The sequence below is a fragment of the Kogia breviceps genome, chromosome 1 (assembly GCF_026419965.1).
Source record: "Kogia breviceps isolate mKogBre1 chromosome 1, mKogBre1 haplotype 1, whole genome shotgun sequence".
NCBI lineage: Eukaryota > Metazoa > Chordata > Mammalia > Artiodactyla > Physeteridae > Kogia > Kogia breviceps.
In genome coordinates, this window is record NC_081310.1 from 13,957,234 (window position 1) to 13,970,260 (window position 13,027).

At 36.9% G+C, this 13,027-nt stretch overlaps 1 protein-coding gene across 1 annotated transcript in view; it reads right to left on the minus strand.

Annotated features, from left to right (window-relative positions):
* USH2A (usherin) overlaps window positions 1-13,027 on the minus strand; it is an 833,496-nt gene that overhangs the window by 141,718 nt on the left and 678,751 nt on the right. The window contains exons 59-60 of the mRNA XM_059039022.2: window positions 8,996-9,154; window positions 7,183-7,345 (exon numbers count right to left, since the gene is read on the minus strand). Coding sequence (XP_058895005.1) covers window positions 7,183-7,345; window positions 8,996-9,154 — 322 coding nt within the window. The remainder of the gene's footprint in view (window positions 1-7,182; window positions 7,346-8,995; window positions 9,155-13,027) is intronic.

The following is a 13,027-nucleotide window of genomic DNA, read 5'->3' on the forward strand; positions in this document are numbered from 1 at the left end:
TTTGTGTAGGTGGCATTTCAAATCAGTAAATTGTAAAATAATGTTGACAAACTAGATAGTTAAAAAAAATAATGAGGGCTTCCCTGGTGGCGCAGTGGTTGAGAGTCCGCCTGCCGATGCAGGGGACGCGGGTTCGTGCCCCAGTCTGGGAAGATCCCACATGCCGCGGAGCGGCTGGGCCCGTGAGCCATGGCCGCTGAGCCTGCGCGTCCGGAGCCTGTGCTCCGCAACGGGAGAGGCCACAACAGTGAGGCCCGCATACCACAAAAAAAAAAAAAAAAAAAAAAAAAAAAAAAAAAAAAAAAAAAAAAAAATAATGAATGCCTAATTGATACAAAAACAGACATGAAGTGAGAGTGTTTAGGAAGTACATTCACCAATCAAGAGAGCTTTTTGTTGCAACCTGTAGAGTCCTTGTCACATCAGCCAGAGAAGCTTAAGCCTGCACAGTTGGAAAAGCAAGGTTTCCTGGGAGGTTTCCTAGCTCTGTCTAACCACTCTTACAGATAGATGGGGTCTTCAAATTATTTTTGTACAACATTTTTACTCCTGCTTTTTAAAAACTTTGCAACTTAGCCATTATTTTAAAAAATTACTTTGTAAAGGTTTTAAATATTTGTCCATTCATTGAACAAATTGATTCGGTGTTCACTATTCTTTCCTCCATCTCAGAACTTCCTTCTAAGGTTACTGTCTTTCATCCTGAAATACACTTGTTAAAAGTTCACTGAATGACACTCTATTCGAGGTAAATGCATGAGTCTATAGAAGGTAAATTTTCTCCATATTATTTTATATAAGTATAATTAAAGACTGAATTCCAATTACTAAAAGTTAATTTTTTCTGAGAAAAAAACCCCACAAATGTCTAGATTTCCTGTCTCATTCCTTAAAACAAAATCAGTCTATTAATGTAAGATCAGAAACCATAAAACTGCTGGAAGAGACGTTAGGCAGTGAGCTCCTGGACATTGTTCTTGGCAATAGCTTTTTGGATCTAACTCCAAAAGCAATGGCAACAAAAGCAAAAATAAACAAATGGGACTAAATTAAACTAAAAAGGAAAGAAACCATCAATAAAATAAAAAGTCAACCTGCTGAATGGGAGAAGATATTTTCAACATATATCTGATAAGGAGTAAATATCCAAAATATATAAAGAACTCATACAGCTCAACAACAGAAAAACAAACAATCCAATTAAAAAATGGCAGAGGGTCTGAATAGACATTTTTTTACAAGGAAGACATACAGATGGCCAACAGGCACATGAAAAGATGCTCAACATTACTAATCACCAGTGAAATGCAAGTCAAAACCACAATAATGGGCTTCCCTGGTGGCACAGTGGTTGAGAGTCCGCCTGCCAATGCAGGGGATGCGGGTTCATGTCCCGGTCTGGGAAGGTTCCACGTGCCACGGAGCGGCTCGGCCCGTGAGCCAGGGCCGCTAAGCCTGCGTGTCCGGAGCCTCTGCTCTGCAGCGGCGGGAGAGGTCACAACAGTGAGAGGCCCGCGTACCGCAAAAAAAAAAACAAAAAACACAATGATATATCATCTCACACCTGTCAGAATGGCTATTACCAAAAGGACAAGAAATAACAAATGTTGGTGAGGATGTGGAGAAAAGGGAAACCTTGTGCACTGGTGATAGAAACATAAATTGCTACAGACACAATGGAAAACAGTATGGCGGGTCCTCAAAAAATTAAAAATAGAACTTCAGCAATTCCACTTCTGGGTATTTACACACACACACAAAAGAAAACACTAATTTGAAAAGATATATGTATCCCTATGTTCATTGCAGCATTTTTTACAATAGCCAAGATATGGAAGTAACCTAAGTGTCCATCTATGGATGAATGGATAAAGAAGATGTGGTATATATATATAAGGAGTACTACTCAGCCATAAAAAAGAATAAAAATTTGCCATTTATGACAACATGAATGGACCTTGAGGGTATTATGCTAAGTGAAACAAGTCAGAGAAAGACAAATACCATAGGATTTCACTCACATGTGAAATCTAAAAAACAAAACAAATGAACAAAAGAAAACAAAACCAGAGTCACAGATACAGGGAATAGATTGGTGGCTAAAAGACGGGAGGGCTTTGAGGGATGGGAATGGGAAAGGGGTAAAATTTTCTAGATATAAAAGAAATAAGTGTGTAATGTACAGCATGGTGACTAGGGCCAGTAATATTATGTTGCAAATTTGAAAGTTGCTAAGAAAGTTAAAAAATAGTTGTCATCATAACAAAAAAATTTTTTAACTGTATATGGTGACAGACGGTAACTAGACTTATTGTGGTGATCATTTTGAAGTGTATACAAATATCGAATCATTATGCTGTACACTTGAAACTAATAATAATGTGTTAATTATACTTCAAGAAAACAAAACCCCAAATCCAAAATATTTAGATATAAGGAGTAGAGCCAGAAAAGTGCTGGAAGAAATAATTGATGTGTTATTTTTAATATGATCACTAAAAGAATTTCCTTAATATATAAAAAGCATAGATAAATTAACAAGAAACAATCTAAAAGAAAACAGTCTAAAGATATATACTATACTATAGACACACAAATAGCAAATATATATTAGAAATAAATAAATGAACAGCCTGACTTATAATGACCAAAATTTTAATTAAAACAACAATAATATGCCATTTAAAATATTGAACTAGCAAAGATTTGAAAGATTGTTGAGTCCCAGTACTGATTAGAGTTTTCAGAGTTAGAAATTCTTATATACCATTTTTAGAAGACAATTTAGCAATCTCCAAAAATTTAAAGTGCACAAAATTGCACCCTGCACTTCTAGTACTAAGAATAATCTTCCATATGTTTATTGTAAAGATTTTTTTGGAGAACTGCTTTTGTAATGAAAACTTGGAAATCACTGATTTTGCCACCAATAGAAGACTGGTTAAATAATACATGATACACATCCATATAATAAAATATTGTTGAGTCATTAAAATAAATGAGGTGTGTGTGTGTGTGTGTGTTCAAATGGCCAAAGAAAATTTAAACAATATAATTCCTTATGTAAGTGAAACTATAAATAGAAAACATCAATGTTACATATATTAAAATTAATAGTAGTTATGTCTATCGATGGGAATTATATACATGGGTAAGTCATAAAAAGGGATACATAACCTTTGTAATATTCTGTACTGTTAAAAACTTAAAAAAAATTATTTCTAATTTAAACAGTCATTAAATTTTTATTTTGTAAGGCCAAGTCTCAATGACATCAACTTCATCCATGGAAGTCTTCCATAAATATTCCAGACAGAAAGAATCCCTGTCTCCTGTAAATATTTTGGTAAATATTTATATTTCTCACATTATATTGCTCATTGTTTTGTTTGCTTAGTTTGACTTACATCTCCTACTATAGTAAAGGTCCTTCATAATAGGACCTTTACAGTACCTTACAGCTCAGATCTTACAATAGATATGAACATTATCTGTCATCTATTATCCATCTATCTGTATCTATTTATCTGTCTATCTATCTATCTATCTATCTATCTATCTATCTATCTAATCTATTCATCTATCCATCTTCACATCCATACTGTCTTTCCACATAGTACAAATTGATTGCATAAAAATTCCTTCACCTTTGAATCAATGCCCTTTTTTCTTAGTTTACTCAATCAGCTTAATTATTCATTTGAAAAAAAAATTATTTATGGTACCCTGCTTGGAATGTTCTTCCATATCATCCATCCATTCAAACTATCTCAGATTTTATCCTTCAAAGCCTTACTCAGTTTTTCTGAATGCTTAATTATTTGAATACTTGGAAGGTTCATCACTTATTTTTACTTTTACAGCATTTAGAAGGTGTTTTAATATATTTTTGTCTTTTATTGAACATTGATCCAATCTTTTTCTTTATTTAGAGGCTGCTTTTGAAAATAAAACCCCATGCATTTTTGTCTCTCTTAAAATGGAAGCTCCTAGTGAGAGATCATTTTATTACATATTTTGTAAAGTCTTAAGAAAAAGTGTTTGGTGGATTTTGTAGATGGAAGTTGGATTTTGCGGGTGGATTTTGCCATTTACAAGATTACAGATATAAAATAAAGGGGAAATACTGAAGAATCTTTATTATACAAGCTAAACTTGCTATGAGAAGAAAGCAAATGCCCAAGATGGCCTTGTGTACACCCTATCAGTAAACAGGTTGCAAAACACTAACATAAAGGTTGTCCCTATTGTATGAAGTCTCTTTTGTAACTCACATTGGTCAACAAAGTAGCCTAAATAAAATATCAAGTTAACAGGTGAACTAGCCAGAAGCAAAAATAAAATATCATGTTAACAGGTGAACTAACCAGGAGCAATCACATGAATAGTCTTGTCCTTACTAACTTATATTTTGTTTTGTTTTCTAAAGTCATAAACATCTTACCTGTTTATTAGGGTAGATCCTTTTTAACAGGATGATATCTAGAGGCAACACTTAAACAATAGATGGGAATTACTGAGGGGAAATGATTTGGGGGCTTGGAGAGAACAGAGACGAACATCTTCAAGATGGGATTGGCAGGTTGGCTTCCCACAATTTAATGAAAATATCTGCATAGGTCAAACCCCGTCTTTGATTTGAGCTAAATGGATTTCCTTTGGTGGTGATAGAAGAAAGAGGAGGCAAATGATGAAACAGAAATTACATACCCTAACTCCCCCAGAAATACCGTAGGCTTGTGTCTATAACTATACGCGGGGCTCTATGGAGTCCCAGAATGAAAAAGAACTCTGTGTCTACATTCTATTTCTGTCCTTACAAATTCCTGATTTTTTTTTTTTTGCAGCTATCTAAGAAAAATTTGATATTGTTGTTGTCTAAGCACATTTAAACTTCAGCTGAAATAACTGCCAAGTGATTCATGCCTATGTAGGTGAATATAACGATTGTATCTGGAGCCCCAGCGCACCATTTTCATTTCACTTTAAATAAAAAACAAAATGTATCTATGTCAGTCAGTGCCCTTCTGCTGTACTCAGAGGTATCAAACAGGCTACAATTATGATTGTGAAATGATTGTGTCACATTGGAGGAAGGTTTATTGCTTTTGAGTCTGCGAGGCAGTAACACATTCTGTTTCATATTACTCTTTATATCATTGTTTGGCTGTGACTAGAATAATCAAATGCCATCAAATGCTGTCAAATTCAATTTACAGTATTTTTCATTGAAGCGGGCTTTCTGCATTATATTTCTTGTTTTCCCTCTCTATAGCTGCCATGGAATAGTCACTGTAATCATGAGCATTATTTACAAAACCAACAGAGTGAAGCCTCTTCCTGGTCTATAACAGATACTTTATTTCCCTTTATTCAGAACAGGAATTTGATGTGCTTTTCTCATACAATTAGCATTGAGTAGATGAAGGAAAACTATTCCAAGAAGATGGGCATTTTAAAGGCTGCACTAATGTGTTTAATGTAAAATGTAAATTCACATTAGCCATTTTTACATGTTCTTGTGTATTTGAATCAGAAATATTATTCTTCAAAATAATGTTTGCTGAGAAGAAAACATTTGGATTCCTCATGTATGGCAATGTGATTTACAAAACCAGAAATGCAGTAATACTTTCTCCCTTCATAATTTTCCTTACATTCCCATAGCTGAAGATTGGTCTGAATGAAAGGGTTTCAATATCTGAAGTTATAAGAGGAGCCTAAACTAAGTTTCACAATGTGTCCAGGGTGTAGGACTAAGCAAGGGAAGGCATGAGGCTGCAGGAGAGACTAACAAAGGATGCTGAAGTGGGATGAGGATCTGAGAAAAAAATGTGTTGGGCTTTGTATGCCTGATTTAAATAGATGGCTTTTGAAATGGGGTTTTCAGCTGCAAATTTTTTGTCTGCGGGTGTCTGTCTTAGAAAGTGTCTTTTCCATCTCAGCGCTATGATCTGAATGATTGTGTTTCCCCCAAATTCATATGTTGAAATCCTAACCTCCACGGGGATGGTATTAGGAGGTGGGGCCTTTGGGAGGTGACTAGGTCATGAGGGTGGTGCCCTCATGAATGGGATTAGTGCCCTTATAAAAGAGACCCCACATGGCCTCTGCTGCTTCTGCATGTGAGGACACAGTGAGAAGATGGCCATCTGTGAGCCGGGAAGTGGGCCCTCACTATACAGTAAATCTGTCAGCACCTTGATCTTGGGACTTCCCAGAATCCAGAACTGTGAGAAATTAATGTTTGTTGTTTATAAACCACACAATTTATGGTATTTTTGTTATAGCAGCCTGAATAGCAAACTCTCAGTTGAGAGGTTCTCTGGCCCCTTCCCTCTGCTTTTGTTTTACTTTCTCCTTTCCTGCTCTCTCTCTTCCTCCCTCTCCCTCCATCTCTCCCTGTCTTTCTCTTTCTCTCTTTCCTCTTTCTCCTCATTATATATTTGAAGAAAACATTAATTTAAAACTATGTCCATGCTGATCAAATGAAAACTGGATCAAGTAGCACAATACCCTTCAAACCAAAATGCCCACGGAACCACCATCTCTCTCTCTCTCTCTTCCTCTCTTTCTCCCCCTCTCATTCTCACTCTCACTCTCCTCACATTTTCTCCTTCTCTTCCCCTCCCTTCTCTTTCCCTCTTTTCTTCCTTTTAGGTGACTATACTTAATTAACTCTGCATATCATGGTGAAAAGAAGCTGCATTAACACCATCTAGCCAGGTGAGTGGAAACCTCAAAACAGAAGAGGAACTTCAGAGTGAAAAGTGCCATCTTTCAAGGATGAGAAAAAACCTTTCCAATCTCCACATACTAGGTGGTGGGATATAATTAGAATTTTTGTCCTAGGCCTGGTTCTTCCTCTGGAATGAGTATGTCTCTTGGTCAATGAACCTCCAGAGGACAGCTCTACCCTTCAATCAAAGGTAAGGCTTCTTGGGCTATGAGGTCTCATCTTTCAAAGAGGGTTCAAATAAAAATGTTACATGGTAGTTGTGGCTTTTTTCCTTGGATAATGTGTACTAGTTTCCAATACCAATTTTAGTTTCTAGTAGGTGCTTCAAAACACACGAATTCCCATCAATTCTCTTATGGAAATAGAAAATGTATCTGATTCTACAGTCCTGGAATAGTACACATGCTTAAATAATCAACAGTAATAGTAATAGTCAATGTTACCTGTGAATAAAGTAGTTGATGATGACTCCATTTGGTTTTTTAGGTGGCGTCCATTTAACCACTATGCAAGCTGATCCCAGTGCCTTAAGAACAGGAGAATTTAGATCCATGGGGGCGTCTTCAGCTGTTTTGACAAATATCCTACTGCTAACTCCACAACATCCTTGAAAAAAAAAGAAAACCAAGACTAATAATTTGTCAAACAGTGAAAAGAGTTACATGTACATATAGAAGGGTACGAATATCATGACAATCATTTTATCTGAAATTTTGTATACACACAAATTTTGTAAACATACTTTAGACTAGTATTTAAATCTCTTTAGGATTTGAATATTTAAATAAGGAATCATTTTGGGGAAATTCATTAATTAACCACATTTTTATACAGGCATAGACAATAAAGCTTATGCTTGTCTGAACTGAGGTTCCTCTAATTTACTGCAGTTATTCTAGCCAGAAAGTGAAAATGTGTTTCAATTTTGTAACTGTATGTGTGACCTGAACATCATGTATGCTCTTAATAGTATCTTATTTTTGCTAATATTTAAAAATAATGATTGTTGGGCTTCCCTGGTGGCGCAGTGGTTGAGAATCCGCCTGCCGATGCAGGGGACGCGGGTTCGTGCCCTGGTCCGGGAAGATCCCACATGCCGCGGAGCGGCTGGGCCCGTGAGCCATGGCCGCTGAGCCTGCGCGTCCGGAGCCTGTGCCCCGCAACGGGAGAGGCCACAACAGTGAGAGGCCCGCGTACCACACACACACACACACACAAAAATAATAATAATAATGATTGTTCCCTCAACACACAAATGTCAAACAATGAATTCGAAGGATACTGTTTCTTCACAGCATAGCTTTAGGGACACAGAGAGTCAGAAGTTGATTTTTGCATTGAAATCAAGAAAACCTTAATTTAAAGCTGTTTCCATGTGGATTAGCTGAAGAGTGGATCAGGGAAAGCAATACTCTTCAAACAAAATGTCTCAGTCTGGTTTGTAGAGACAAGTGGGCAAACTGACTCAATTTCAGAGATGAAGCATAGCAAAATCGCAGACCCTCTAGTCCTAACCAACTCTACAGGAAATAGTACTCATTTGGAAACAGAAGTTCCTAAGGACAGGAGTTTCATGTTGAGTATAAGATTGGTAAATTTCTTTAATCTGAGATGAAGCAACTTGTTTTGAGTTATACTTTTTCTCTCTTAGCAGTTGGGTGTTATATATTATATAACACCTGGAGGTATACAGGAAGTGAGAGGGGCTCTTCCTTAAGACCACACAGATAGATGATGGCTTCATTGACCACTAGGCTAAGCCATGAAACTCAAGGTGACAGGTTAGGTACACGAGACACGTATCAGGGAAGCACTGTAAAATATGTTGATTCATTTGAGTGTAACTCAACTTCTAAATAATGTCTCCCTTCCTACTCTCCCACCCCTAAATAAAACTGAAATAGAACCAAGGTGAGTACATTTCCTATGAGATTTTTGTAATGCCTATTTTGTTTTATATTGCCAGTGATTACTGTATGTGCTCTAGGTGTTTTTCTTTTAAAGGGCCTTATAAAACAAGACTTTGCAAAACCACCATTTTCCTATATTTAAATATTCATGATTTAATGTGCAGAAATGCATAATGCTTCACTCAGTGCCAGGCTCTGATTTGTCTGGGTAAACAGTCCAGTACCAATAAGGAATGAAATGTTAGTCTTTGTATTTGAATTGAGAATCTATTCCTTTTTAAGGAATTTTTTAAAATAAAATACTTTTAATTAAAAAACCCTGGATGAGTGTCTGAAAGACTTTCACCATTTTGACATGCTTGTATCCTTGTCTCATACTGTGTGGATGGAGCCAAATTTTCCAGAAGGATGGACTGATGATGGCCAGCAGAGAAGATCAGAGGTGCTACACTTCCAGCGTTGAGTAAGACATTGTACTCCACAGGTATTTTGGGGGTGAGGATCCCTTTAAAGAGAGAGAGAATAAAAACATGTATGTCTGTTTGGTCAACAAATGTTCCTCTTTTTTTTTTTTTAATTAATGTTCCTCTTTTAAGAAAAATGTATGTTTCAAATTTTAAACTTAAAGGTATACTATTGCTTAATATAGCGATTAATAACTGCATGAAACTTAAGTTGGAAAACATTAGAATGCCTATTCCAAAAGTGAGAAATGTTTATCACCCATTTCCAAAAACAAATGAAATATAATAATTCTGTTCAAAGATATACTCTACAGGCAAATAAAAATGAGGGCATATTTCAAGGCAAATAAATACAAGGCAATTAGAAATGGTCATATATTTTTCCTAGGCTTACTTAGTCTTAAAGTACATAAAAAACCCCACCAGTTTTGCTTGTGACAATAATTTTTCTGTAGGCATTCTGTATGCATCTCATCTGCCACGGATCCTTGACATAATAGCCCATAAAGTATCCAAATCACAGGCTACCGAGAGAATTCCCAGTGCATTAATTATTGAGTCAGGACAGTCTACTCTGTCAGTGAGACTTATGGACCTAAATGTATACGAAATTTAGGTTCAAAAACTGTCATTTTTCACAATGCCTCCTAAAGAAAGAAGGTCCTGTCAGTTTAGCCTCTTTACAATCTATTCATAGAATTAAGTGCCTGTAAGTTTTATTTGGCCATGAATAACAAGCACACTTTCTTAAGGAGAGATTAGGAGCCTTGAATGAAGAATATTTTGAAACTTTAGGCCCACTAAAGTTTCTCATTGATCTGACAGCTTCTAACATGTGGGTTTCATTACTTACCTTTGTAATATTTAAGTAAGTTTCTTTGCTACAGAAACAAGGAAATCTACAGCACAGGACTAAAGAATGAGGTCTAAAGAATGAAACGTGGTTTTGCTTTTTGTAGCTACAGCTCCAATGTATGAGGGACAGAAGAGCTAGTAAATACCAGAGGTGTTCAGTATTTTGTGTAGGACAGATAAAAACAAGGAGTCTCTGAAGGAAATATCGATCCTTATCAGAAAGACTCATCCATCGTTTCCTTTGGAAAGGTGCTAGATGGTGCTGAATTTGACAACCCAGGCTGAGAATTTTAATTTTAAATTTAGAGCATCCTAATTAAACTGTTGCTTTTGTCCTTACAGCTTAACTTACTGTTATTCTATCATCGATTCCTAAATTCTTCTCTCTGGCTTTATACCTTTCCTCATGTTCCAGATTTGTATTTTGAACAGCCTCCTTCCCAGAGACCTCAATCTTAACAGGTCCAAAAAAGAATTAACTATTTTCCACTCCCAAACCTGTTATTCTTCTTTGGTTTCCTCTCTCCATTTCCCTACACTGGAGGCCTTGGAGTAAGACCCTTAGAGGAGACCCTGCCTTCTTCACTCTCAAGCTCAAGTGACAAGTCTATTCTATCATTTGTTTCCTTAAGAAGTTTGGGTTTTATATATAATCAGTGAACAATGGATTAAAAACATGTGAGCCAGGAAGTAGGGGTACCAGTTGGAAAGTGGTTGCGTGGTGGTAGCAATAACAAAACTTAAGAACAGCATTTCACTGCATTCCTGTCTTATGCCAGGCAACATACATGATCTCATTTCACATCACTAGAATGTCAACTTCATACAGCTGGGGACTTTGTTCTTCTCTTGAAGGTAGTTTCAGTGCTTAGATTTTAGTACAGAGCAGTAGCTCAAATGTTGATTGAATGAATGAATGAAACCACATGACAATATTGTAAGGTAGATATCACTACCATTTTTTTAAATGAGAAAACCAAGGGCCAGAGGAGAAACTTGTTGCAGATATCACACAGATTAATTGCAGTGGCCAGACTTGAACTCAGGCCCATTTGATACCAAAGCTTATCCCTCTATATTTATGCTGTCTCTTGATAATAAAGACCCGGATTAGGACAATCGGGGGGAAAAAGTGAAAGGATAATTTTGAGAGAACATGCATAGACAGGCAGAACAGGTCTTGGAGACTGATTACATACAGCGAAAAAAGTGATGGAGGAATTAGAATTACCACTGATGCAACAAAATTATAGGTAAATATTTAAAGTTCTGAAGAGCAGGTTTCCCAAACCAGGATACACACACCCTGGACATTTGTGGACTTTTGTCCAAATATTTTTGGAGACAAGGACAAACATGTCCCTCTGTCCCCAAATCAATTTGACTTGTAAAATTTGTGAAAAACACAACTCCCCTGCCCAAGCTAGGGAAAACCAGCAGAATCCCGCTATCCCTTGTTCACAAAAATTGGTGTGGATTTTTCTCCCTAAAAAGCACAAGACTAGGAAATTGTATGTGTAGTGAGTGATGGGAACTTTCTCTACTCAGTTTTTTTTTTTTAACTCTATCGTCACTTCAGAGTGAACTGTACACCAGCTGAAAAAGTTTATGCAGACATAACCAGTGCGTTGAACAAGTACAGATACTATTCGTGGTGCAGTCAAAACACAACTTAATTTTTGTCACTTACTATTGCTTTAAAATGAATTTATTTTGTGTAATCTTCCTCAGACATGGATGAAAAGTTGGCTAGCTAGGACCATGAAGTTTCTGCTCAGTCTCAGGTGATAGACAATTCTATATTATTTTTTTTCAGATATCACAACAAAGATCTAGAAAATTTAAGTAAGTTCATTTTCTCTCTCTCTCTCTTTTTTTTTTTTTTTTCCGGTACGCGGGCCTCTCGCTGTTGTGGCCTCTCCCGCCGCTACGGAGCACAGGCTCCAGACACAGGCTCAGTGGCCACGGCTCACGGACCCAGCCGTTCCACGGCATTTGGGATCTTCCCGGACCGGGGCACGAACCCGTGTCCCCTGCATCGGCAGGTGGACTCTCAACCACTGCGCCACCAGGGAAGCCCCATTTTCTCTTTAATGGTATAGTGAGTACATGTAATGAGCTCATTTAGAAGATATTCTTCAAGGCTTAATTCTCAACTGCAAGACAAAACTGGGACTGTTTTTACTGCTTCCAACAAGACTGCTATAATTACGAAGTTTGAGAGTTGTATGAAGGTGGGTTGATTACAGGGAGCGTTGGAGACTCTGAATTTATTAATAGGTGAGGAAAACTTAAGTACTGTATTAGAGGTAAAATAAAGAGCAATATAGTCAGGTTTTGGTTTTCTTTTTTCCCACTAAAGATGTTCTTTGGGGAGAATTGCTCGAGGTAGTAAAAGAGATTGAAGAGTGAATCAGTACCCTCTTGGTTTGCAATTTGACCTTTCACAGCAGGAAGATATGCTTATGGGACTATCCATCCAGAGTATCTTGGCATGTCACAGCATCCCACCTCAGATTTGGGGCATTTCTCCTGATCGTTACCCTGACATAGTCTATAAAGCAGTGGGAAAAAAAGGTTGCTGTTTGTACACACATATATATATATGACGAAACGAAGAGAGAACAATTGCCTGGACATTGGGGTCGGCTTTCTTCAGATTGACTTAATATCCTGAACTATAACAGCATATCATGCTTTAACTAAAGAGATTAATAGCAAATTTACCCCTGAATGATAAGCTATACATTATTTGGGGGATGGAGATAAACACATTGGAATTCAATGCCCAATTTGCATGAATTTTTAAGATAAAAAGCAAGACCTTAAAAAAATTGCAAGGTTATGGTGATTGCTTCAGGTTTCTTCCAAACCTCCTGGGACTGCATGTTCATTCTGTCTTCTCTGATCTTAGGGTAGAACTTGTAGAAAAGTTTGACAAACACATATTTGAAAAATATGCCATGAGTCTTGAACTAGATAAACCACAGAATGGAGTCAGATCAAATCTCTCTTCTGCCTTCATTTGCCCCTGGTAAATTACCCACCCTCTATGGATG